Source organism: Monodon monoceros, unplaced genomic scaffold, assembly GCF_005190385.1.
Source record: "Monodon monoceros isolate NGI ecotype Baffin Bay Population unplaced genomic scaffold, NGI_Narwhal_1 Super_Scaffold_7, whole genome shotgun sequence".
Taxonomy (NCBI): Eukaryota; Metazoa; Chordata; class Mammalia; order Artiodactyla; family Monodontidae; genus Monodon; species Monodon monoceros.
In genome coordinates, this window is record NW_021703784.1 from 24,921,651 (window position 1) to 24,947,825 (window position 26,175).

The following is a 26,175-nucleotide window of genomic DNA, read 5'->3' on the forward strand; positions in this document are numbered from 1 at the left end:
AAATATTTTTTCTCTCTGTTTATTTTAGATCACTTCTATTTCCAAATTTACTAATCTTTTCCTTTGTAATGCCATATCTTTAGCTAATCACATCCAGAGTATTTTACTTCTTAGATATAGTGATTTTCCTTTCTCAAAGTTCAATTTGAACTTTTTTTTAATCGTTCAGGTATCAAATTAACTTTTGAATATATGAAATACAATTAAAATAACTGTTTTAATATATTTTTTTACATCTTTATTGGAGTATAATTGCTTTACAATGGTGTGATAGTTTCTGCTTTATAACAAAGTGAATCAGTTATACATATACATATGTTCCCATATCTCTACCCTCTTGCGTCTCCCTCCCTCCCACCCTCCCTATCCCACCCCTCTAGGTGGTCACAAAGCACCAAGCTGATCTCCATGGGCTATGCGGCTGCTTCCCACTAGCTATCTATTTTATGTTTGGTAGTGTATATATGTCCATGCCACTCTCTCACTTCGTCACAGCTTACCCATCCCCCTCCCCATATCCTCAAGTCCATTCTCTAGTAGGTCTGCAGCTTTATTCCTCTCTTACCCCTAGGTTCTTCGTGACATTTTTTTCCCCTTAAATTCCATATATATGTGTTAGCATACGGTATTTCTCTTTCTCTTTCTGACTTACTTCACTCCGTATGACAGATTCTAGGTCCATCCACCTCATTACAAATAGCTCAATTTTCTTTCTTTTTATGGCTGAGTAATATTACATTGTGTATATGTGCCACATCTTCTTTATCCATTCATCCGATGATGGACACTTAGGTTGTTTCCATCTCCGGGCTATTGTAAATAGAGCTGCAATGAATATTTTGGGACATGACTCTTTCTGAATTATGGTTTTCTCAGAGTATATGCCCAGTAGTGGCATTGCTGGGTCATATAGTATTTCTATTTGTAGTGTTTTAAGGAACCTCCATACGGTTCTCCAAAGTGGCTGTACCAATTCACATTACCACCAGCAGTGCAAGAGTGTTCCCTTTTCTCCACACCCTCTCCAGCATTTATTGTTTCTAGATTTTTTGATGATGGTCATTCTGACTGGTGTGAGATGATATCTCATTGTGGTTTTCATTTGCATTTCTCTAATGATTAATGATGTTGAGCATTCTTTCATGTGTTTGTGGGCAGTCTGTATATCTTCTTTGGAGAAATGTCTATTTAGGTCTTCTGTCCATTTTTGGATTGGGTTGTTTGTTTTTTTGTTATTGAGCTGCATGAGCTGCTTGTAAATTTTGGAAATTATTCCTTTGTCAGTTGCTTCATTTGCAAATATGTTCTCCCATTCTGACGGTTGTCATTTTGTCTTGTTTATGGTTTCCTTTGCTGTGCAAAACCTTTGAAGTTTCATTAGGTCCCATCAGTTTATTTTTATTTCCATTTCTCTAGGAGGTGGGTCAAAAAGCATCTTGCTGTGATTTATGTCATAGAGTGTTCTGCCTATGTTTTCCTCTAAGAGTTTGATAGTTTCTGGCCTTACATTTAGGTCTTTAATCCATTTTGAGCTTATTTTTGTGTATGGGGTTAGGGAGTGATCTAATCTCATACTTTTACATGTACCTGTTCAGTTTTCCCAGCACCACTTATTAAAGAGGCTGTCCTTTCTCCACTGTACATTCCTGCCTCCTTTATCAAACATAAGGTGACCATATGTGCATGGGTTTATCTCTGGGCTTTCTCTCCTGTTCCATTGATCTATCTTTCTGTTTTTGTGCCAGTACCACACTGTCTTGATTACTGTAGCTTTGTAGTATAGTCTGAAGTCAGGGAGCCTGATTCCTCCAGCTCCGTTTTCCGTTCTCAAGATTGCTTTGGCTATTCGGGGTTTTTTGTGTTACCATACAAATTGTGAAATTTTTTGTTCTAGTTCTGTGAAAAATGCCAGTGGTAGTTTGATAGGGATTGCAATGAATCTGTAGATTGCTTTGGGTAGTAGAGTCATTTTCACTATGTTGATTCTTCCAATCCAAGAACATGGTATATCTCTCCATCTATTTGTATCATCTTTAATTTCTTTCATCAATGTCTTATAATTTTCTGCATACAGGTCTTTTATCTCCTTAGGTAGGTTTATTCCTAGATATTTTAGTCTTTTTCTTGCAATGGTAAATGGGAGTGTTTTCTTGATTTCACTTTCAGATTTTTCATCATTAGTATATAGGAATGCCAGAGATTTCTGTGCATTAATTTTGTATCCTGCTACTTTACCAAATTCACTGATTAGCTCTAGTAGCTTTCTGGCAGCATCTTTAGGATTCTCTACGTATAGTATCATGTCATCTGCAAACAGTGACAGCTTTACTTCTTCTTTTCTGATTTGGATTCCTTTTATTTCCTTTTCTTCTCTGATTGAGGTGGCTAAAACTTCCAAAACTATGTTGAATAAGAGTGGTGAGAGTGGGCAACCTTGTCTTGTTCCTGATCTTAGTGGAAATGCTTTCAGTTTTTCACCATTGAGGATGATGTTGGCTGTGTGTTTGTCATATACGGCCTTTATTATGTTGAGGAAAGTTCCATCTATGCCTAATTTCTGCAGGGTTTTTATCATAAATTGGTGTTGAATTTTGTCAAAAGCTTTTTCTGCATCTATTGAGATGATCATATGGTTTCTCTCCTTCAATTTGTCAATATGGTTTATCACACTGATAGAATTGCGTATATTGAAGAATCCTTGCATTCCTGGAATAAACCCCACTTGATCATGGTGTATGATCCGTTTAATGTGCTGTTGGATTCTGTTTGCTAGTATTTTGTTGAGCATTTTTGCATCTATGTTCATCAGTGATATTGGCCTGTAATTTTCTTTCTTTGTGACATCCTTGTCTGGTTTTGGTATCAAGGTGATGGTGGCCTTGTAGAAGGAATTTGGGAGTGTTCCTCCCTCTGCTGTATTTTGCAAGAGTTTGAGAAGGATAGGTGTTAGCTCTTCTCTAAATGTTTGATAGAATTCGCCTGTGAAGCCATCTGGTCCTGGGCTTTTGTTTGTTGGAAGATTTTTAATCACAGTTTCAATTTCAGTGCTTGTGATTGGTCTGTTCGTATTTTCTATTTCTTCCTGATTGAGTCTTGGCAGGTTGTGCATTTCTAAGAAATTGTCCATTTCTTCCAGATTGTCCATTTTATTGGCATAGAGTTACTTGTAGTAATCTCTCATGATCTTTTGTATTTCTGCAGTGCCAGTTGTTACTTCTCCTTTTTCATTTCTAATTCTATTGATTTAAGTCTTCTCCCTTTTTTTCTTGATGAGTCTGGCTAATGGTTTATCTATTTTGTTTATCTTCTCAAAGAACCAGCTTTTAGTTTTATTGATCTTTGCTATTGTCTCCTTCATTTCTTTTTCAATTATTTCTGATCTGACTTTTATGATTTCTTTTCTTCTGCTAACTTTGGGTATTTTTTTATTCTTCTTTCTCTAATTGCTTGAGGTGCAACGTTAGGTTGTTTATTCGAGATGTTTCCTGCTTCTTAACTTGGGCTTGTATTGCTATAAACGTCCCTGTTAGAACTGCTTTTGCTGCATCTCATAGGTTTTGGGTCATTTTGTCTCCATTGTCATTTGTTTCTAGGTATTTTTTATTTCCTCTTTGATTTCTTCAGTGATCACTTCGTTATTAAGTAGTGTATTCTTTAGCCTCCATGTGTTTGCATTTTTTACAGATCTTTTCCTGTAATTGATATCTAGTCTCATAGCGTTGTGGTCGGAAAATATACATGATACAATTGCAATTTTCTTAAATTTACGAAGGCTTGATTTGTGACCCAAGATATGATCTATCCTGGAGAATGTTCCATGAGCACTTGAAAAAAATGTGTATTCTGTTGTTTTTGGATGGAATGTACTATAAATATCAATTAAGTCCATCTTGTTTAATGTATCATTTAAAGCTTGTGTTTCCTTATTTATTTTCATTTTGGATGATCTGTCCATTGGTGAAAGTGGGGTGTTAAAGTCCCCTACTATGAATGTGTTACTGTCGATTTCCCCTTTTATAGCTGTTAGTATTTGCCTTATGTATTGAGGTGCTCCTATGTTGGGTGCATAAATGTTTACAATTGTTATATCTTCTTGGATCGATCCCTTGACCATTATGTAGTGTCCTTCTTTGTCTCTTCTAATAGTCTTTATTTTAAAGTCTATTTTGTTTGATATGAGAATTGCTACTCCAGCTTTCTTTTGGTGTCCATTTGCATGGAATATCTTTCTCCATTCTCTCGCTTTCAGTCTGTATGTGTCCCTAGGTCTGAAGTGGGTCTCTTGTAGACAGCATGTATATGGTTCTTGATTTTGTATCCATTCAGCCAGTCTGTGTCTTTTAGTGGGGGCATTTCATCCATTTACCTTTAAAGTAATTATCTATATGTATGTTCCTATTCCCATTTTGTTAATTGTTTTGGGTTTGTTTTTGTAGGTCTTTTCCTTCTCTTGTATTTCTTGCCTAGAGAAGGTCCTTTAGCATTTGTTGTAAAGCTTCTCTGATGGTGCTGAACTCTCTCAGCTTTTGCTTGTCTGTAAAGTTTTTAATTTCTCCATCAAATCTGAATGAGATACTTGCTGGGTAGAGTGATCTTGGTTGTAGGTTTTTCTCCTTCATCATTTTAAATATGTCCTGCCAGTCCCCTCTGGCTTGCAGAGTTTCTGCTGAAAGATCAGCTGTTAACCTTATGGGGATTCCCTTGTGTGTTATTTGTTGTTTTTCCCTTGCTGCTTTTAATATGTTTTCTTTGTATTTAATTTTTGACAGTTTGATCAATATGTATCTTGGCGTGTTTCTACTTGGATTTATCCTGTATGGGACTCTCTGTGCTTCCTGGACTTGATTAACTATTTCCTTTCCCATATTAGGGAATTTTTCAACTATAATCCCTTCAAATATTTTCCCAGTCCCTTTCTTTTTCTTTTCTTCTTCTGGAACCGCTATAATTTGAATGTTGGTGCATTTAATGTTGTCCCAGAGGTCTCTGAGACTGTCCTCAGTTCTTTTCATTCTTTTTTCTTTATTCTGCTCTGCAGTAGTTATTTGCACTATTTTATCTTCCAGGTCATTTATCCGTTCTTCTGCCTCAGTTATTCTGCTATTGATTGCATCTAGAGTATTTTTAATTTCATTTATTGTGTTGTTCATCATTGCTTATTTCATCTTTAGTTCTTCTAGGTCCTTGTTAAATGTTTCTTGGGCTTTCCTGTTGGTGCAGTTGTTGACAGTCCACCTGCCGATGCAGGGGATGTGGGTTTGTGTCCCGGTCCGGGAAGATCCCACATGCCGCAAAGCGGCTGGGCCCGTGAGCTATGGCCACTGAGCCTGCGCGTCCAGAGCCTGTGCTCTGCAATGGGAGAGGCCAGAACAATGACAGGCCCATGTACCACAAAAAAAAAAAAATAATAAAATAAAATAATAAAAAATTTCTTACATTTTGTCTATTCTATTTCCAAGATTTTGGATCATCTTTACTATCATTATTCTGATTTGTTTTTCAGGTAGACTGCCTATTTCCTCTTCATTTGTTAGGTCTGGTGGGTTTTTATCTTGCTCCTTCATCTGTTGTGTGTTTTTCTGTCTTCTCATTTTGCTTATCTTACTGTGTTTGGGGTCTCCTTTTTGCAGGCTGCAGGTTCGTAGTTCCTGTTGTTTTTGTTGTCTGTCCCCAGTGGCTAAAATTGGTTCAGTGTGTTGTGCAGGCTTCCTGGTGGAGGGGCTAGTGCCTGTGTTGTGGTGGATGAGGCTGGATCTCGTCTTTCTGTTGGGCAGGTCCACGTCTGGTGTTGTGTTTTGAGGTGTCTGTGGACATATTATGATTTTAGACAGCATCTCTAATGTGTTGGGTTGTTTTCATGTATTGTTAGTTGTTTTTTTTGTTTGTTTTTTTGTTTGTGTTACGCAGGCCTCTCACCGCCATGGCCTCTCCCATTGCAGAGCACAGGCTCCGTATGTGCAGGCCCAGTGGCTATGGCCCATGGCCCCAGCTGCTTTGCAGCACGCGGGGGTACCCCGGACCCAGGCACCAACCTGCCTCGCCTGAATTGGCAGGTGGACCCACAACCACTGTGCCACCAGGGAAGCCCACTGCTTGTTTTGTGTAGGGTGTCCATCACTGTAGCTTGCTGGTCGTTGAGTGAAGCTGGGTGCTCGTGTTGAGATGGAGATTTTTGCCATTTGACATTATGTGGAGCTGGGAGATATCTTGTGGACCAGTGTCCTGAAGTTGTCTCTCCCACCTCAGAGGCACAGCACTGACTCCTGGCTGCAGCACCAAGAGCCTTTCATCCACACGGCTCAGAATAAAAGGGAGAAAAAGTAGAATGAAAGAAAAAGAAAGAAAGAAAGAGAGAAAGAAAGAAAGAAAGAAAGAAGAGAGGGAGGGAGGGAGGGAAGGAAGGAAGGAAAGAAGGAAGGAAGGAAGGAAGGAAGGAGGAAGGGAGGGAAGGAAGGAGGAAAGAAAGAAAGAAAGAAAGAAAAATGAAAGAAAGAAAGAAGGGAAGGAAGGAAGGAGGGAAGGAAGGATGGAAGGAAGGAGGGAAGGAAGGAAGAATGAAAGAAAGAAAAGAAAGAAAGAAAGAGGATAAAATAAAGTTATTAAAATAAAAAATTATTATTAAGAAAAAAATTTTTAAAGAAAAAAAAACCAGATGGATAGAACCCTAGGACAAATGGTGACAGCAAAGCTATACAGACAATATCTCACACAGAAGCATACACATACACACTCACAAAAAGAGGAAAAGGGGAAAAAATAATAAATCTTGCTCTCAAAGTCCACCTCCTCAATTTGGGATGATTCGTTGTCTATTCATGTATTCCACAGATGCAGGGTATATCAAGTTGATTGTGTAGCTTTAATCCGCTGCTTCTGAGGCTGCTGGGAGAGATTTCTCTTTCTCTTGTTTGCACAACTCCTGGGTCTCAGCTTTGGATTTGGCCCTGCCTCTGTGTGTAGGTTGCCGGAGGGCGTCTGTTTTTCGCTCAGACAGGACGGGGTTAAGGGAGCAGCTGCTTTGGGGACTCTGGCTCACTCAGGCCCAGGGGAGGGAGGGGTGTGGATGCAGGGCAAGCCTGTGGCAGCAGAGGCCGGCAGGACATTGCACCAGCCTGAAGCATACTGTGCGTTCTCCCAGGGAAGTTTTCCCTGGATCCTGGGACTCTGGCAGTGGCGGGCTGCACAGGCTCCCATGAAGGGAGGTGTGGATAGTGACCTGTGCTCGCACACTGACTTCTTGGTGGCGGCAGCAGCAGCCTTAGCGTCTCATGCCCATCTCTGGGGTCCGCCCTGTTAGCCGCGGTTCGTGCCCGTCTCTGGAGCTCCTTTAAGCAGCGCTTTTAATCCTCTCTCCTTGCGCACCAGGAAACAAAGAGGGAAGAAAAAGTCTCTTGCCTCTTTGGCAGGTGCAGCCTTTTCCCAGGACTCCCTTCTGGCTAGTCGTGATGCACTAACCCCCTTCAGGCTGTGTTCACGCTGCCAACCTCAGTCCTCTCCCTGTGCTCCGACCAAAGCCCGAGCCTCAGCTCGCAGCCCTGCCCGCCCCGGCGGGTGAGCAGACAAGCCTCTCGGGCTGGTGAGTGCCGGTCGGCATTGATCATCTTTGCGGGAATCTCTCTGCTTTGCCCTCCGCACCCCTGTGGCTGTGCTCTCCTCCGCGGCTCCGAAGCTTTCCCCTTCCGCCACCTGCAGTCTCTGCCCTCGAAGGGGCTTCCTAGTGTGTGGAAACTTTTCCTCCTTCACAGCTCCCTCCCACTGGTGTAGGTCCCGTCCCTATTCTTTTGTCTCTGTTTATTCTTTTTTCTTTTCCCCTACCCAGTTACATGGGGAGTTTCTTGCCTTTTGGGAGGTCTGAGGTCTTCTGCCAGCATTCAGTAGGTGTTCTGTAGGAGTTGTTCCACGATTAGATGTATTCCTGGTGTATCTGTGGGGAGGAAGGTGATCTCCGCCTCTTACTCTTCCGCCATCTTCCCGATTCCCCTGTTTTAATATTTTTGTCTGCTAATCCTAACCTATGCTCCAGTTCTGTATCAATTTTGATTGACTGATTTTTCTCATTATTATGGGTCATATTTTTCAGCTTTTCTGAATGCCTAGTAAATTTCGGTTGCATGTTAGGTATCATGAATTGACTTTGTTGAGTGCTCGATATTTTTTATATTCTTATAAATATTCTTGAGCTTTGTCCTGGGATGTAGTCAAGGTACTTGGAAAGTTTTTTCATTTTTTCCTTTCAAGTCTTGCTTTTTAAAATTTTTAGGCAAGTCTTGAGCTGTGTTTCATGTAGGGCTAATTATTCCCCACTAGTGAGGCAAGAACCGTCTGAGTACTATACCCAATGTCTATGATTTATGAGGTTTTCCAGTTTTCCTGATGGGTTCTGGCATTTTTTCCAAGTCTTGTGTGAGTTCAAGGAACTTTTTCTCTAATCCTTTCAGGTGTTTTTCCCTGTTGGGCTCAGGTAGTTTTCTCACATACAAACAACAATCAGTAAGTTAAGAAACATATAGGAGGCTCCTTGGAAGATCTCTGGTGGTCTTTTTGCACCTCTCTCCTTAGTGGTACTCTGTCTGTGAATTCTAGCTTTTTTGCTCTCCATAGACTCTCAACTTCATCTCTTCAACTTGGGGGGTTTGTTGTGTTCCTCCTGATTTGTCCTTCCTTGCACTGCAGCCTGAATGTACCCCAAAGAAATACGCCACGGAAATCATATGTTTCATTTTTTTCCCTTTCTCTCAGTCATCACTATCTTCCATTGCCTAATGCCCAATGTCATGAAACCGTCCTTTTGTTCATTTTGTCCAGATTTTTAATTGTTGAGGGTGGGAGTGTAAACTCAGCCTCTTCTTTCATATTGGCTGGGAGAAGAAATGAGATGTACATTTTTAAAGAACACAAACTATCTTAAAAATTTAGGCCTATTTCTGATGAGAGATTGTTTGGATTTAAAGACAAAAAAAATGTAATTGTTATTGCAAGTTCCTGTGCCTGATGCACAGTGAGGCCAAACGAACCAAAACATTGGAGTTGGGGGTAGAGAAAGGTTTATTGCAGAGTGATGCAAGGATAAGGGTGGCTCATGCTCTAAAAAAAACTTGAGGTTCCTGAAGGGTTTTGGCAAAGCATTTTTAAAAGCCAGGTGAGGGAGGGGATTTGCAGGGTATGTGATCAGCTCATGCACAATTCTCTGATTGGATGATGGTGAGGTAACAGGGAGGTGTCACAAGGGTAAACATTATCATTCCTTAGTCTCCAAGAGACCTGGGGCTATGTGCTCATGGTCATGAAGTAGTTAACTTCTTCCATTTGGTGGGGAGTTTTCACATCTGTAAAACAACTCAGGGAATGTGCATCAAATACTGTTATCTAGGTACTTCAGAGAGGAGCTATGGCAGAGGATATGGGGAAAGCCTGTCTCGGGAAGGCCCCATAGGGTCCTGCTCAGTTACATAATGAATGGTAGTATTCCTTATAAACAAACATAACACACTTTTCTCTAAAATTAGCAAAGCATTTTGAAAAATTTTATTATATTTCTTTACTTTCAGAAGGTTTATTTATATTAAATTACCTTGTGCAATATAAGATTGCCAAAAAACACACAGATCTTAAATATAAGATTGTCATGTTGGACCTGTGATCTTTTTAAGCAGTAAAACAGCAGAAATGGGTATCAAACTGACACATTTTACAGCCTCTATATTCTGTGCTTTTAGTCTGAGAAGAAGACTCCATACCCCACCAACTATACTGAAGGCTTATATGGGTCCACCCCTGCCTCTTTTCAAAAGAACTGAGGCTGTTCTTTTTTTTTTTTAAACTACATTGTCATACTAAGAATTATTATAACCTAAAAAGCCTGAAGATAAAAACCCTGGTATTCTTGAGAAGGTGGATGGAGAAATGGTTATTTAAAAAAACCCTTATCTTTTAGAAGACTACCTTAAAACATACACAAGAATATCAACAAACACAAAAATAGCACAGATTCGCTGTTACTGTCACTATAATGGAACAGGACTCAGAAAAAGTATTTACTCTTGGATATAAGGAGATACCATTGAGAACTTACAAGCTGAATCATCAGACTCCATTTTCTTTTACATTTCTTTCAGCAACTTCTTGAGATTTCCCAGGAGTTTTTACCTTATAAGGAAGTCACTGATTGCCACATTCAGAATCTGCCTCTTGCATCTAGCAGTTAGACAAAATAGCTACTTTTTTTTTTAAACATCCTTATTGGAGTATAATTGTTTAGTTTCTGCTTTATAACAAAGTGAATCAGCTATACATATACATATATACCCATATCTCCTCCCTCTTGCATCTCCCTCCCACCCTCCCTACGCCACCCCTCTAGGTGGTCACAAAGCACCGAGTTGATCTCCCTGTGCTCTGCGGCTGCTTTCCACTAGCTATCTATTTTACATTTGGTAGTGGATATATGTCCATGCCACTCTCTCACTTCAGCCCAGCTTACCCTTCCCCCTCCCCGTGTCCTCAAGTCCATTCTCTAAGTCTGCATCTTTATTCCTGTCCTGTTCCTAGGTTCTTCAGAACCTTTTTTTTTTTTAGATTCCATATATATGTTTTAGCATATGGCATTTGTTTTTCTCTCTCTGACTTACTTCACTCTGTATGACAGACACTAGGTTCATCCACTTCACTACAAATAACTCAATTTTGTTTCTTTTTATGGCTAATATTCCATTGTATATATGTGCCACATCTTTAGAGAGCTATTTTTAACTGTCAATGAGAGATTTAGATTCATTTTGGCAAGATTAAAATTTATTTAATTTGTTAACCAAGCGGTAACGTTTGCATCCATCTGGTCAGAATACTCTAGCTAAAGAGGATTGCCCTGCACTAAACCAGTGGTTGTCAGCTGGGTCCATCTGTGCCCCTGAGTGGACATTTGACAATGTCTTGAGACATTTTTTATTTTCACAACTGGGATGGAGAGCTATTATTGGCATCTACCCAATAGAGCTAGAGATTCCTAGGACACCTTCCCCATGTGAAAGAATTTTCCAGTTCAAAATATCAATAGTGCTGAGGTTGCATTAAATAGACCTCTTGCAACTTATAAACACTTAGCAGAGCAACACACACACACACACACACACACACACACACACACACACAAATGCTTTAATAAGATCAGTGCTTTGGTAAATAACACTAGACTTCACTTTTTAGAGAAAGTTCATGAAAACAATGTGTTTTTCCTAGGAATTTATTGAAAAACACAATAACTTTAGGATTTATATTGAGGTTAGGATATCTATTACTCAATCTCCCATACCTATATGAAGTGTATGAAATAATGCAAAACTCTGGGACATATCAAAATCCCCAGTAATCAAAGGGTTCAGTTATTCTCATAATACTCTACTGATTATTTATTTGTCAAGGCACATAAACAACTGCATTTCTAGATAACATGCCTCCTACAGCTCTTAAAAATAGAAGGCTTATATAGTTCAACTTCAGCTAGTCAAAACTCGTCTCATTTAGTAAAGAAGGAATGTTAGGTTTGGGAGGGCGGCACAGAACATTTAGTCCAGCTCCCTCATTTTACAAATAAACTGAAGTCAAGAGGAGCACAATGAAAAGAGCAAATTAGTGTTTAAGCCAGCTGTAGACCATAGGTCAGTTGGCTCTGGGTTCAGTAAACTATAAAAAACACCCAAATTAAAAAGGTCCTCAGTTTGTTTCTACAAGGCCCATCAGACTAAGGCTTACTTTTGGGAAAGCCAGAGAGCTACAGAAAATATAGACTCCACTCTTACAAGGCACATACAAAATCTCACACTCTGGGACCCAGGATCAGATCCACCTACTGATTTTGGAGACCCTTCAGAGAGGCAGGAGGCAACTGGAGCTTACCCTGGGGACATAAACACTGGTGGCAGCACTTTTGGGAAACTCTTTGTATGAGAAGGATGATGGTGCTGGCAAGCAGCATTTTGGAATCCTCCATCTAGCTTATTAGCACTAGGACTTAGTCCTGCCCACTAGCCTGTCTGCACCAAGAGCAGGACACCTCAGGCCAAGCAGCTAGCTGGGCAGGGACACAGGCCTACCCACCAGCAGGCCAGCTGCCGTAAGACCACCTGTGCCCACAGACACCATGGGACCCAGTCCTGCCTCCAACTGGCAGACAATTATTCCAAGACCACCAGGGCCCTGCAGCCAGAGACCACTCTAGACTGAGCTCTGCCCACCAGTAGGCTAACATCAGCTTCAATATTCTCCTGGGACCAGGCCTTACCTCTGCCTACCAGTGAACAGACACCAGCATCAGGACTACCACAGTCCCACAGCTTGCTATGTCAGGACCAGCCCACCAACCAGCAGGCTGCACCAGCTCAAGGATCCCTTTGGCCCCAGTCTCACCCACCAGCAGGACAAAACCAGCTCTGAGACAATGTTGTGCCCCACAACCCCCAGGATCCAGCCCCACCCACTAGCAGACTGACATAAGCTTTGGGACACCTCAGCTGCAACCAACTGTGTCAGGAATCAGCCCTGCCCATCAGCAGGCTGACACTAGATCTGGAACCCCCAATTCCACAACTACCAATCGTGGAATCAAGCTCCACACTCCAGTGGGCTGGCAGTAGCCCTGGGGCCCCCCAGAGCCCTGCAGCTAGTCACTTTGTGACCTTACCTTGCCTGCCAGTGGCTGGTAGCCTGTAAACTGACCAGACCAAGGCCTGTCATGCCTACCAGATCACATACAGCAGTCAGCCAGCCACAATAGAATGACTTACATAGCCCACATAGGGGGCACCCCTAGAGCATAGAGATTTGGTGACCAGAGCAGAGTGCACTGCTAGGAACATAGAAAGTCTCCTACGCAAACCTACTTCTCCAAGGTGGGGAAATGTAACCAACCTACTAAATACATAGAAATAAAAACAGCAAATTAGGCAAAATGAGGCAGTAGAAGATTATGATCCAAAGAAAGACACAAGATAAAACCCCAGAAGAACTAAGAGAAGTTGAGATAAGCAATCTACCTGATAAAAAAAGAAAATTACTGACGAATATCACTGATGAACATAGACGCAAAAAACAATCAACAAAATATTAGCAAACAGAATTCAAAAAGATAATACACCTTGATCAAATGGGATTTATCACAGGCCTGCAAAGATGGCTCAATATCTGTGAATCAATCAGTGTGATACACCATATTAAAAAACAAGAAGTGGTGTGATGAATTGGGAGATTGGGACTGACATACATACACTAATATGTATAAAATGGATAACTAATAAGAACCTACTGTATAAAAAAATAAATAAAATTCAAAAAAAATCATATGATCATCTCAGGAGATGCAGAAGAAGTTTTTGACAAAATTAAACAACTATTTATGATAAAAAGAACTTTCAACAGGGCTTCCCTGGTGGCGCAGTGGTTGAGAGTCCACCTGCCGATGCAGGGGACATGGGTTTGTGCCCCGGTCCGGGAAGATCCCACATGCCATGGAGCGGCTAGGCCTGTGAGCCTTGGCCGCTGAGCCTGTGCTCCGCAACGGGAGAGGCCACAACACTGAGAGGCCCGTGTACTGCAAAAACAAAAAACAAAAAACTTTCAACAGAGTGCTATTGAGTGAACATACTTCAACATAATAAGGGACACATGTGACAAACCCATGGCCAACATTACACTCAACAGTGAAAAGCTGAAAGTACTTCCTCTAAGATTAGGAGCAAGACAAGGATGCCTACCTGTGCCACTTTTATTCAACTTACTATTAGAAGCCCTAGCCACAGCAATCATACAAGAAAAAGAAATAAAGGATTCCAAATTGGAAAGGAAGAAGTGAAAATGTCACTGTTTGCAGATGACATGATACTATACATAGAAAATCCTAAAGATGCCGCCAAAACCTATATATATAACTCATCAATGGATTCAGTCAAGTTGCAGGAGACAAAATTAAAATACAGAAATTTGTTGCATTTCTATACTCTAACAACAAAGTATCAAAGAAATTAAGAAAACACTTCCATTTATAATTCCATTAAAAAGAATAAAATACCTAGGCATAAATCTAACCAAGGAGGTAAAAGACCCATACTCAGAAAACTAAAAGACTCTGATAAAAGAAATTGAGGAAGACATAAACAGATGGCAAGATATACCATTTTCATGGATTGGAAGATCGAATATTGTTAAAATGATCATACTACTCAAGGCAATCTACAGATCAATGGAATTCCTATCAAAATATCAATGGCATTTGTGGAAACACCAAAGACTCTGAATATCCAAAATAATCTTGAGAAAGAAGAACAAAGCTGAGGGTATCATATTCCTGATTTTGAACTGATTTGAACAGTAGTCAAAACAGTACAGTACTGGCAGAAAAGAGACACATAGATCAATGGAACAGAGTAGGGAACCTAGAAATAAACCCATTCTTATTTTCATGCAAGAATATGCAATGATGAAAAGACAGCCTCTACAATAAATGGTGCTACGTGGAAAAGAATCAGACTGGACAACTCTCTCAGACCATGTAGAAAAATCAACTCAAAATGGATTGAAGACTGAATTTAAGCACTAAAACCATAAAATTTCTAGAAGAAGACATAGGCAGTAAGTTCTTTGACATCAGTCTTAGTAATTACTTTTTGAATATGTCTCCTCAGGCAAGGGAAGCAAAAGCATGAATAGACAAACAGTACTACATCAAATGAAAAAGATTTGCACAGAGAAGGAAAAGATCAACAAAAGGAAAAGAACACTTACGCAATGGGAGAAGCTATTTGCAAGTGATATATCTAGTAAGGAATTAATATCCAAAATACACAAAGAACTCATAAAACTCAACATCAAAACAACAACCCAATTAAAAAAATAAGCAGAGGATCTGAATAGATATTTTCCAAGGAAGACACACAGATGGCCAACAGGCACATGAAAAAGATGCTAATCATCAGGGAAGTGCAAATCAAAACCACAATAATATATCACCTCATACCTGTCCAAATGGCTTTTATCAAAAAGACAGCAAGTAACAATTGTTGGAATGAATGTGGAGAAAAGGGAACACTTGTGCACTGTTGGTGAGAATGTAAAATGGTGCAGCCACTACAGAAAACAGTATGGAGATTTCACAAAAATTTTAAAATACAACTATCATATGATTAAGAAATTCCAATCCTGGCTATTTATCTAAAGAATATGAAAATATAAATTTAAAAAGATATATGTATCCCAAATATTAATTGCAACATTATTTACAATAACTAAGATATGGAGCAACCTAAGTATTAATCACCAGCTGATGGATAAAGAAGATATGAGATATATGTATAAATATACACACATATATATAAAATAAATATATAATGAGTATATTATATATATACTTATAAACACACAAAGATATATATTTATATGTATTTATATTATCTATATTATATTATACAATATTATATATTTATATATAAATAAAGTAAATATATAATAAATAAACAACATGGAATATTACTCAGCCATAAAAAAGAAAGAAATTTCACCATGTGTGACAACATGCATGGACCTACAGGGTATTATGCTAAGTGAAATAAAACCAACTGAGAAAGACAAACACTGTATGATTTCACTATATGTGGAATCTAAAGAACAAAATATATGAACAAACAAAACAGAAAAAAAGTTATAGATACAGAGAGGAGTGTTGTGGGGAGAGGTAAGAAATAGGTGAGGGAGGTTAAGAGGTATAAACTTCCAGTTGCAATATAAACGAGTCACAGTATAAATATACAGTGCGGGCCTGATTGCTCCAGCTCCGTTTTTCTTTCTCAAGATTGCTTTGGCTATTCAGGGTCTTTTGTTTCCATACAAATTGTGCAATTTTTTGTTCTAGTTCTGTTAAAAATGCCATTCATAGTTTCACAGGGATTGCATTGAATCTGTAGATTGCTTTGGGTAGTATAGTCATTTTCACAGTGTTGATTCTTCCACTCCAAGAGCATGGTATATTTCTCCATCTGTTTGTATCACCTTTAATTTCTTTCATCAGTGTCTCATAGTTTTCTGCATACAGGTCTTTTTCCTCCTTAGGTAGGTATATTCCTAAGTATTTTATTCTTTTTGTTGCAAGGGTAAATGGGATTTTTTCCTTTAATTTCTCTTTCAGATATTTCATCATTAGTGTATAGGGATGCAAGAGATTTCTATGCATTAATTTTGAATCCTGCTACTCTACCAAATTTATTGAATAGCTCTAGTAGTTTTCTGGTAGCATCTTTAGGATTCTCTATGTATAGTATCATGTCATCTGCAAAGAGTGACAGTTTTACTTCTTGTATTCCGATTTGAATTCCTTCTATTTCTTTTTCTTCTCTGATTGCTGGGGCTAAATCTATAGTAATCAAGAGAGTTTGGTACTGGCAAAAAACCAGAAACATAGATCAATGGAACAGAATAGAAAGCCCAGAGATAAATCCATGCACATATGGTCACCTTCTCTTTAATAAAGGAGGCAAGACTACACTATGGACAAAAACCAGCCTCTTCAATAAGAGGTGCTGGGAAAGCTGGACAGCTACCTGTAAAATAATGAAATTAGAGCGCTTCCTAACACCATACACAAAAATAAACTCCAAATGTATTAAAGACCTAAATGTAAGGCCAGACACTATCAAACTCTTAGAAGAAAACATAGGCAGAACACTCTATGACATAAATCACAGCAAGATCCTTTTTGACCCACCTCCTAGAGAAATGGAAATAAAAACAAAAATAAACAAATGGGACCTAATGAAACTTAAAAGTTTTGCACAGCAAAGGAAACCATAAACAAGATGAAAAGACAACCCTCAGAATGGTAGAAAATATTTGCAAATGAAGCAACTGACAAAGGATTAATCTCCAAAACTACAAGTAACTCATGCAGCTCAATATCAAAAAAAACAAACAACCTAGTGGCTTCCCTGGTGGCGCAGTGGTAGAGAGTCCGCCTGCCGATGCAGGGGACGTGGGTTTATGCCCTGGTCCGGGAGGATTCCTAACTGTTCCCATCACAAGGAAATCTATTTTTAAAATTTTGTGTATATGAGATGTTCACTAAACTTATTGTGGGAATCATTTCATGAGGTAAATAAGTCAAATCTTTGTTCTGTACCCCTTAAACTTATCAGTGTTGTATGTCAATTATGTCTAAATAAACTGGGGGGGGAAATTTCAAGCTATTGAAAAGTCTTTAATGGTTATAATAGTAAGGAGTTTAAAATGATTATTCACATTGTTAGGCAAGATTGAGGAAAACAAGTACTTCATCCTTATACCACTATTAGTTAATATTTATATAAGGTTTTATCATAAAATTCTCCTTTCACCAATAAAATGAGATTAATAAAATTTCTTTTTACATTGTTTTGTCTTGTCCTTTTATTCATAACTAATATTTCCCTGACAAGAAACAATCAATTAATGTTTTAAGTTCTAATTTCAAAAGCTCAGAATTCTTAGGAAGAATAAGATCAACTCACATAATCTATAGCTTTTACAATGTTTTCTTGTTTCTCTGATGTGCAAGAAAATGGGGAAACTCTGTGGGTATGTGACATTTTTTCTTTTATGAGGGGCCTCAGCCTCTAGTCTAATGGTATCAAAACATCACATTCTCAAGTAATATGCCTGGACAAATAGCAGTTAGGGCAAAATGTCTTACTGTGTTTATTTCGATTATTACCAAATTACCAGTCATAGATAAATTTCACTTTACAGAAAATATTTGACAAAAAAATGGTTCTTATCACTGGTATGGCAACATACAATTTCAGGTTTTTTTTTTTAATGGGGAGGATATTATCCTACAGAAGATGATTAAGAGAGCATGCCTGGAATTCTATGGTGGAAAGCACTGAAAACAATATTAGAGACTGCTGGGGGACACAGCAATATGGATCAACTTCACCACTACCTCCTTACAAGGCACTAATTAATGTGTATGTGATTATTTAAGTACTTTTGATATGTGATAAGAGTTTCAAATTTGACCCAACTTGTAAGAGTATTAATGTGAAGGCCTATACACTAAATCTGAAATTTATCTCAGTCAGAAAGCAATGCATTTGATAGAAGTATAAGAAAAAAACATTTTTAAAAATGAGTTTGAGAGGATGGGAGTCAAGATAGTGGACTAGGAAGATGTGGAGTTCGTGTCTCTGCACAACTAGGGCACCTACCAGGTACTGGTGGGGGAACATGGACACCTGAGGGGATGGGAGGAACCCCTGAGCAACCAGGTAGGACGTGGGGGGTATGGTAGGGAGGAGAAGTGGAAGTGGGACCGGGACTGGCACCCCTGAGGGGTGGCTGGGGGAAGGGAGGGGCTCCCACACCTGAAGGAACCCACTCATGGTTAAGTGATAAACAAGGATTGAGGAGACCCTTGCAAGAGCGGAGGATCAGAAGGAAACATGGTTAGTGTTTACCCCACCCATTTGGGCCCTGGGGAACCTGCTGAGGTCCCAGGCCTGATCCTCTGCCCACCAAGGCACTCTCCAGCTGTGTGGCTCCTGAGGGAGTGGGAGGGAAGGGGAGAAGGTAAAAGCTAGCCTGACAGGACCAGCACCCCTGAGGGACGGCTGGGGGAGGGGAGGGGCTCCTAAACCTGGAGGGGCCCACCCACAGTTAGGGGATCAACAGGGATTGGGGAGAACCTCGGGAGAGTGGAGGATCAGAAGGGACAACGGCCAGCGATTCTCCTGCCCACTTGGGCTCCGGGGAGCCTGCTGAGATCCTGGGCCTAATCCTCCACATTCCAAGGCTCCCTCCAGCCATGCTGAGCCTAAGCCCTGCCCCCACACCCCCACCCAGGGCCTTACCTCTACACACGACACTCCAAAACCCTCTGTGACCCCCTCCAACTACGCTGGGCCTAAACCCCACTTGAACACCCCCAACTAGAGTCTTTCCTCCAAACTCCGCACTCTGAGGCTCCCTTCCCAGGCCTTTCCCAGCTGAGGGAGTCCTGAGCTTAGGCCCCGCTCTGCTTTAAACACCACACGTGCCTAAGCTCCACCTCCCACAGCAAGGCCTTTTCTGGTCTTTTTTTTTTTAGCTTGTGGTTCTGTTTTTCCTCATTGTTGTTGATTCATTTATATTTTTATTTTTTCTAAAAATTTTTTTATTCTTCTAATTTTATTTTATTTTTTAGAGTTTCTTATTGTTCTGCTCCTTTTGGTGTGTCCCCACCCCCTATTTTTCCTTTTTCTTTTATGGTTCTGTTTTACCCAGTTGCAGTTTTCTCACTTATATTTTTATTTTTCCTAAGATATTTTTAATTTTTCTAATTTTTTTTTATTCTTTGTTATTGTACTGCTTCTTTTTTTTTTCTTTGCTGTGCAACACAGCTTGCAAGATCTTGGTTCCCAGGCCAGGGGTTGGGCCTGAGCGCCTGTGGTGGGAGCGCTGAGTCCTAACTGCTGGACTACAGAGAATGTCAGACCCCAGGGAATATTAATTGGATTGAGATCTCCCAGAGGTCCTCATCTCAGCACTGAGACCCGGTTCTACACAACTGCTTATAAACTCCAGTGCTGGGCACCTCAGGCCAAACAACCAGTAAGCCAGGAATACAGCCTCACACTTCAAAAAAAAAAAAAGTGAGATTACAAAAATATATGGAACAGATGAAGGAGCAAGGTAAAACCCTAAAACACCAAATAAAAGAGGAGGAAAGAGGCAACCTACCTGAAAAATAATTCAGAGCAATGATAGTAAAGATCCAAAATCTCTGAAATAGAATGGAGGCAAGGATTGAGAAAATACAAGAAATGTTTAACAAAGGCCTAGAACAACTAAAGAGTGAACAAACATTGATGAACAACAAAAATTGAAATGAAAAATACACTAGAAGGAATCAAAAGTAGAATAACTGATGCAGAAGAATGAATAAGTGAGCTGGAAGATAGAATGGTGGAAATAACTGCCAATGAGCAGAACAAGAATGAAAAAGAATGAAAAGAACTGAGGAAAGTCTCAGAGACCTCTGAGACAACATTAATCACACTAATATTCAAATTGTAAGGGTCCCAAAAGAAGCAAAAAAGAAAGGGTCTGAGAAAATATTTGAAGAGATTATAGTAAAAAACTTCCCTAATGTGGGAAAGGAAATAGTCACCCAAATCCAGGAAGCACAGAGAGCCCAATGCAGGACAAACCCTAGGAGAAACACACCAATACACTATTAATCTAACTAACAAAAAGTAAATTCAAAGAAAAAACAAAAGCAGCAAGGGAAAAGCAAAAAGTAACATACAAGGGAATCCCCATAAGGTAATCAGCTGATTTTACAACAGAAACTCTGCAGGCCAGAAGGGACTGGCTGGATATACTTAAAGGGATAAATTGGAAAAACCTACAATGAAGATTACTCTACCCAGCTAGGATCTCATTCACACTCAACAGAGAAATCAAAAGCTTTACAGACAGGCAAAAGTTAAGAGAATTCAGCATCACCAAACCAGCTTTACAACAAATGCTAAAGGAACTTCGCTAGGTGGGAAACACAAGAGAGGAAAAAGACCCAGAAAAACAAACCCAAAACAATTTAAAAAATGGTAAGAGGAACATACATATTGATAATTACCTTGAATGTAAATGGATTAAATGCTCCAACCAAAAGACACAGACTCACTGAATGGATACAAAAATGAGACCCATATATACGCTGTCTACAAGAGACTCCCTTCAGACCTAGGGACACATACAGACTGAAAGTGAGGGGATGGAAAAAGATATTCTATGCAAATGGAAATCAAAAGAAAGCTGGATTGCAATACTCCTATTGGATAAAATAGATTTTAAAATAAAGAATGTTACAAGAGACAAGGAAGGGCACTAAAAAATGATCAAGGGATCAATCAAAGAAGATATAACAATTATAAATATTTATGCACCCAACATAGGAGCACGTCAATACATAAGGCAAATGCTAACAACCTTAAAAGAGGAAATTGACAGTAACACAATAATAGTAGGGAACTTTAACACTCCACTTACACCATGGACATATCACCCAAACAGAAAATAAATAATGAGACACAAGTTTAAATGACATTATAGACCAGATAAATTTAATTGATATTTATAGGACATTCCATGAGAAAGTGGCAGAATACACTTTATTCTCAAGCGCACACAGAACATTCTCCAGGATGGATCATATCTTGGGTCACAAAGAAGCCTTGGAAAATTTAATAAAATTGAAGTTATATTAAGCATCTTTTCTGACCACAATACAATGAGATTAAAAATCAATTACAGGTTAAAAAAAGTGTAAAAAACACAAATACATGTAGGCTAATCATTATGCTACTAAATAACGAAGAGATCACTGAAGAAATAAAAGCAGAAATAAAAAAATACCTAGAAACAGATGACAATGAAAACACAATGACCCAAAACCTATGAGATGCAGCAAAAGCAGTTCTAAGAGGGAAGTTTATAGCAATTAAATCTCACCTCAAGAAAACAAGAAAAAGCACAAATAAACAATCTAACGTTACAACTAAAGCAACTATAGAAAGAAGAACAAAGACAATCCAAAGTCAGTAGAAGGAAAGAAATGAAAAATATCAGAGCAGAAATAAATGAAATACAAATAAAGAAAACAAAAGCCAAGATCAATAAAACTATAAGTTGGTTCTTTGAGAACATAAGCAAAATTGATAAACCTTTAGCCAGACTCATCAAGAAGAAAAGGGAGATGATGCAAATCAATAAAATTAGAAATGAAAAAGGAGAAATCACAACTGACGCCACAGAAATACAAAGGATCATAAGAGACTACTACAAAAAACTATATGCCAATAAAATGGACAACCTGGAAGAAACGGACAAATTCTTAGAAAGGTACAATTTTCCAAGACTGAACCAGGAAGAATTATAAAATATAAACAGACATATTACAAGTAATGAAATTGAAACTGTAATTAAAAATCTTCCAACAAACAAAAGTCCAGGACCAGATGGCTTCACAGGCAAATTCTATCACACATTTAGTGAAGAGCTAACACCTAAACTTATCAAATTCTTCCAAGAAACTGCAAAGGGAAGAACACTCCCATATACATTCTGCGAAGCCACCATCACCCTGATACCAAAACCAGAAAAACATACTACAAGAAAGGAGAGTTACAGACCAATATCACTGATGAATATAGACACAAAAATTCTCAACAAAGTACTAGCAAACAGAATCCAACAACACATTAAAAGGATCATACACCATGATCAAGTAGGATTTACCCCAGGGATGCAAGGATTTTTCAATATATGCAAATTAATCAATGTGATACACCACATTAACAAATTATGGAATAAAAACTGTTTGATAATCCCAACAGATGCAAGAAAAGCTTTTGTCAAAATTCAATATCCATTTATGACAAAAACTCTCCAGAAAATTGGCATAGAGGGAACCTACCTCAAAATAATAAAGGCCATATATGACAAACCCACAGCAAACATCATTCTCAATGGTGAAAAAGTAAAAGCATTTCCACTAAGATCAGGAACAAGACAAAGATGTCCACTCTCACCACTTTTACGCAACAGTTTTGGAAGTCCTAGCCATGGCAATCAGAGAAGAAAAAGAAATAAAAGGAATCCAAATTGGAAAAGAAGAGGTAAAACTCACTGTTTGCAGTTGACATGATATTATACATAGAAAATCCTAAAGATGCCACCAGAAAACTACTAGAACTAATTAATGAATTTGGTAAGATTGTAGGATACAAAGTTAGTGCACAGAAATCTCTTGCATTCTTATACACTAACACTGAAAAATCAGAAACAGAAATTAAGGAAACAATCCATCACAACAAAAAGAATAAATGCCTAGGAATCAACCTACCTAAGGAGGCAAAAGACCTGTACTTAAAAAACTATAAAACATGGATGGAAGAAATCAAAGATAACACAAGCAGATGGAGAGATATACCACGTTCTTGGATTGGAAGAATCAATATTGGGAAAATGACTACAACATCCAAAGCAATCTATAGATTAAATGCAATGCCTATCAAATTACCAATGGCATTCATCACAGAATTAGAAGAAAAAAATTTACAATTTGTATGGAAACACAAAAGACCCTGAATATCCAAAGCAATGTTGAGAAAGAAAAATGGAGCTGGAGGAATCAGGCTCCCCAACTTCAAACTATACTACAAACCTACAGTAATCAAGATAGTAGGGTACTGGCACAAAAACAGAACTGTAGATCAATGGTACAGGATAGAGAGCTCAGAGATAAAAGCACACAAATATGTTCACCTAATTTATGACAAAGGAGGCAAGAACATACACTGGAGAAAAGCAGCCTCTTCAATAAGTGGTGGTGGGAAAACTGGACAGCTACATGTAAAAGAATGAAATTAGAACACTACCTAACACCACACACAAAAGTAAACTCAAAATGGATTAAAGACTTAAATGTAAGACTGTACACTATAAAACTCTTAGAGGAAAACATATAAAGAACACTCTGACATAAACCACAGCAAGATCTTTTATGACCCACCTCCTAGAGTAATGAAAATAAAAACAAAAATAAACAAATGGGACCTAGTTAAACGTAAAAGCTTTTGCACAGCAAAGGAAACAATAAACAAGACAAAAAGACAACCTTCACGATGGGAGAAAATATTTGCAAATGAAGCAACATACAAGGGATTAATCTCCCAAATATACAAACAGCTCATACAGCTCAATATATATATATGTATAAAAAACAATTAAAATATGGGTGGAAAACCTAAATAGACATTTCACCAAAGAAGACATACAGATGGCCAAGAGACACATGAAAAGCTGCTCAACATCACTAATTGTTAGAAAAATGCAAGTCAAAACTACTGTGAGGTATCACTTCACACTGGTCAGAGTGGCCATCATCAAAAAATCTACAAACAACAAATGCCAGAGAGGGTGCGGAGAAAAGGGAACCCTCTTGCACTGTTGGTGGGAACATAAATTGATAGTCATTGTGTAGAACGGTATGGAGGTTCCTTAAAAAACTCAAATTAGAACTCCTATATTATCCAGCCATCCCATTACTGTACATATACCCTGAGAAAACCATAGTTCAAAAAGACACATATACCCCAATGTTCATGGCAGCTTTATTTACAATCGCCAGGACTTGAAAACTACCTAAATGTCCATCAACAGATGAATGGATAAAGAAGATGTGGTAGATGTATATAATGGAAGATTACTCAGCCATAAAAAGAAATGAAACTGGGTCATTTTTAGAGATGTGGATGGACCTAGAGTCTCATACAGAGTGAAGTAAGTCAGAAAGAGAAAAAGAAATACAGTATATTAACACATATATGTGGAATCTAGAAAAATGGTACAGATGAACCTATTTGCAGGGTAGGAATAGGAATGCAGATGTAGAGAATGGGCATGTGGACACAGGGGGAGAAAGGGAGGGTGGGATGAATTGGGAGATTAGGTTTGATATAAATACACTACCATGTGTAAAATAGATAGCTAGTGGGAACCTGCTGTATAGCACAAGGAACTCAGCTCGGTGCTCTGTGATGACCTAGATGGATAGGGTGGGGGTGGAGGAGGGAGGTCCAAGAGGGAGGGGACATATGTATATATATAGCTGATTCACTTCATTGTACCACAGAAACTAATACAACATTGTAAAACAATTATACTCCAATAAAAAAATGAGTTTTATTATTAAACATTAATAATTATTATCCTCTTTTGTAAGCCATAACTTTTTTTGTTCATAAGACTAAATAACATAGACAACTTAACCTTCTAGAATAATAGTACATTAACAAAATTAAACTCCTGAGTTATAATGTAGAACTCTTGGCTACATGTTTCAATGAACTGCAGAACTTTAAAATTACTGTTTTTGTCTCCCTTCCAGAGATTTTTATTTAACAAGTTTGGAATGAGGCTTGGGCATTGGGATTTTTAACTCTCTCCAGGGTTTCTAATGTGCTTCCAAAGTTGAGAATCACAAGTTTAAAACATTGTTTAAGTTTCACAGATATATTTACAAATTACTAAAACTACAGGAGCCAAGTAGTTTACATAGCTGTACTCTTTCCTAGCAAATGGTTTTAGCCAGCATTGTGTAAATTCCTCCACAATGTATACAGAGACATATACTACCTTTCAACTTGGGAAAGGAAACACAATATTCCACCCTGCTCCCAGAAGACACAATATTCCTGAATATCTCTTGAAGAGTTAAAAAAAAAGATATGTATAATTACAATATTAACAAATGTGATAGAATTGTGAATACTCCTCCTTGAGACTTCAGCACATTTGTTTTGGAGTGAGTAGAAACCCAGTCTCATTTACGGCATTTTATATAGTCTCACATACCTAGGGGCACTGGGAATACATAGAGAAACTTCTTCACTTTGAAATGTTGGTCTATAGATTAGCCCTGGCAAAAATGTGGCAGTTGGGATGAAGGGCATTTTAGGCTTATGAATGCTAAAATGGGTCATATGCTTTGGAATCTGACCTATCAATTATCTGTTGTATGATCCTGGGCAAATTACTTCTCTAAAACTCATAATCTATAATGCAGAGAGAATAATAATGTGTACCAGCTTAGGCTAGTACATAATAAGCATTTACTCATACCCAATATACAACATTATGATTATTAACTTTAATCGGATAAATAATGGTCAGTTTTACTTATCTTCTTTTTTTTTTTTTTTTTTTTTGCAATACGCGGGCCTCCCACTGCCGCGGCCTCCCCTGCCGCGGAGCACAGGCCCTGGACGCGCAGACCCAGCAGCCACGGCTCACGGGCCCAGCCGCTCCACGCGGCATGTGGAATCCTCCCGGATCGGGGCACAAACCCGCGTCCCCTGCACTGGCAGGCGGATTCCCAACCACTGCGCCACCAGGGAAGCCCCTATTTATCTTCTTATAGTATAAGCACTAGATACTTTTCTAGTTCATACACCTTATTCCACAGATGTTGAAACTGATAGACAAAGAATAAATGGCCTGCTAAAGAACACAACCAGTGAGGACTAAAGTCTAAATGGAGACATTATTCTTATGGCTTCTACTGAATTCATCTATGATAACATCTTGGCAGTTTTCTATTTTAATCCCTTTTTTCATTAT

The 26,175-nt window shown here is 38.7% G+C and overlaps 1 protein-coding gene across 2 annotated transcripts in view; it reads right to left on the reverse strand.

The window, feature by feature from the left end:
- Positions 1–26,175, reverse strand: part of GUCY1A2 (guanylate cyclase 1 soluble subunit alpha 2) — a 426,391-nt gene that overhangs the window by 52,693 nt on the left and 347,523 nt on the right. The window contains exon 9 of one of the 2 annotated variants that reach the window (XM_029206852.1): positions 18,496–18,512. The exons of the other annotated variant lie outside the window; for it this stretch is intronic. Coding sequence (XP_029062685.1) covers positions 18,496–18,512 — 17 coding nt within the window. The remainder of the gene's footprint in view (positions 1–18,495; positions 18,513–26,175) is intronic. 2 annotated transcript variants of the gene reach the window in all.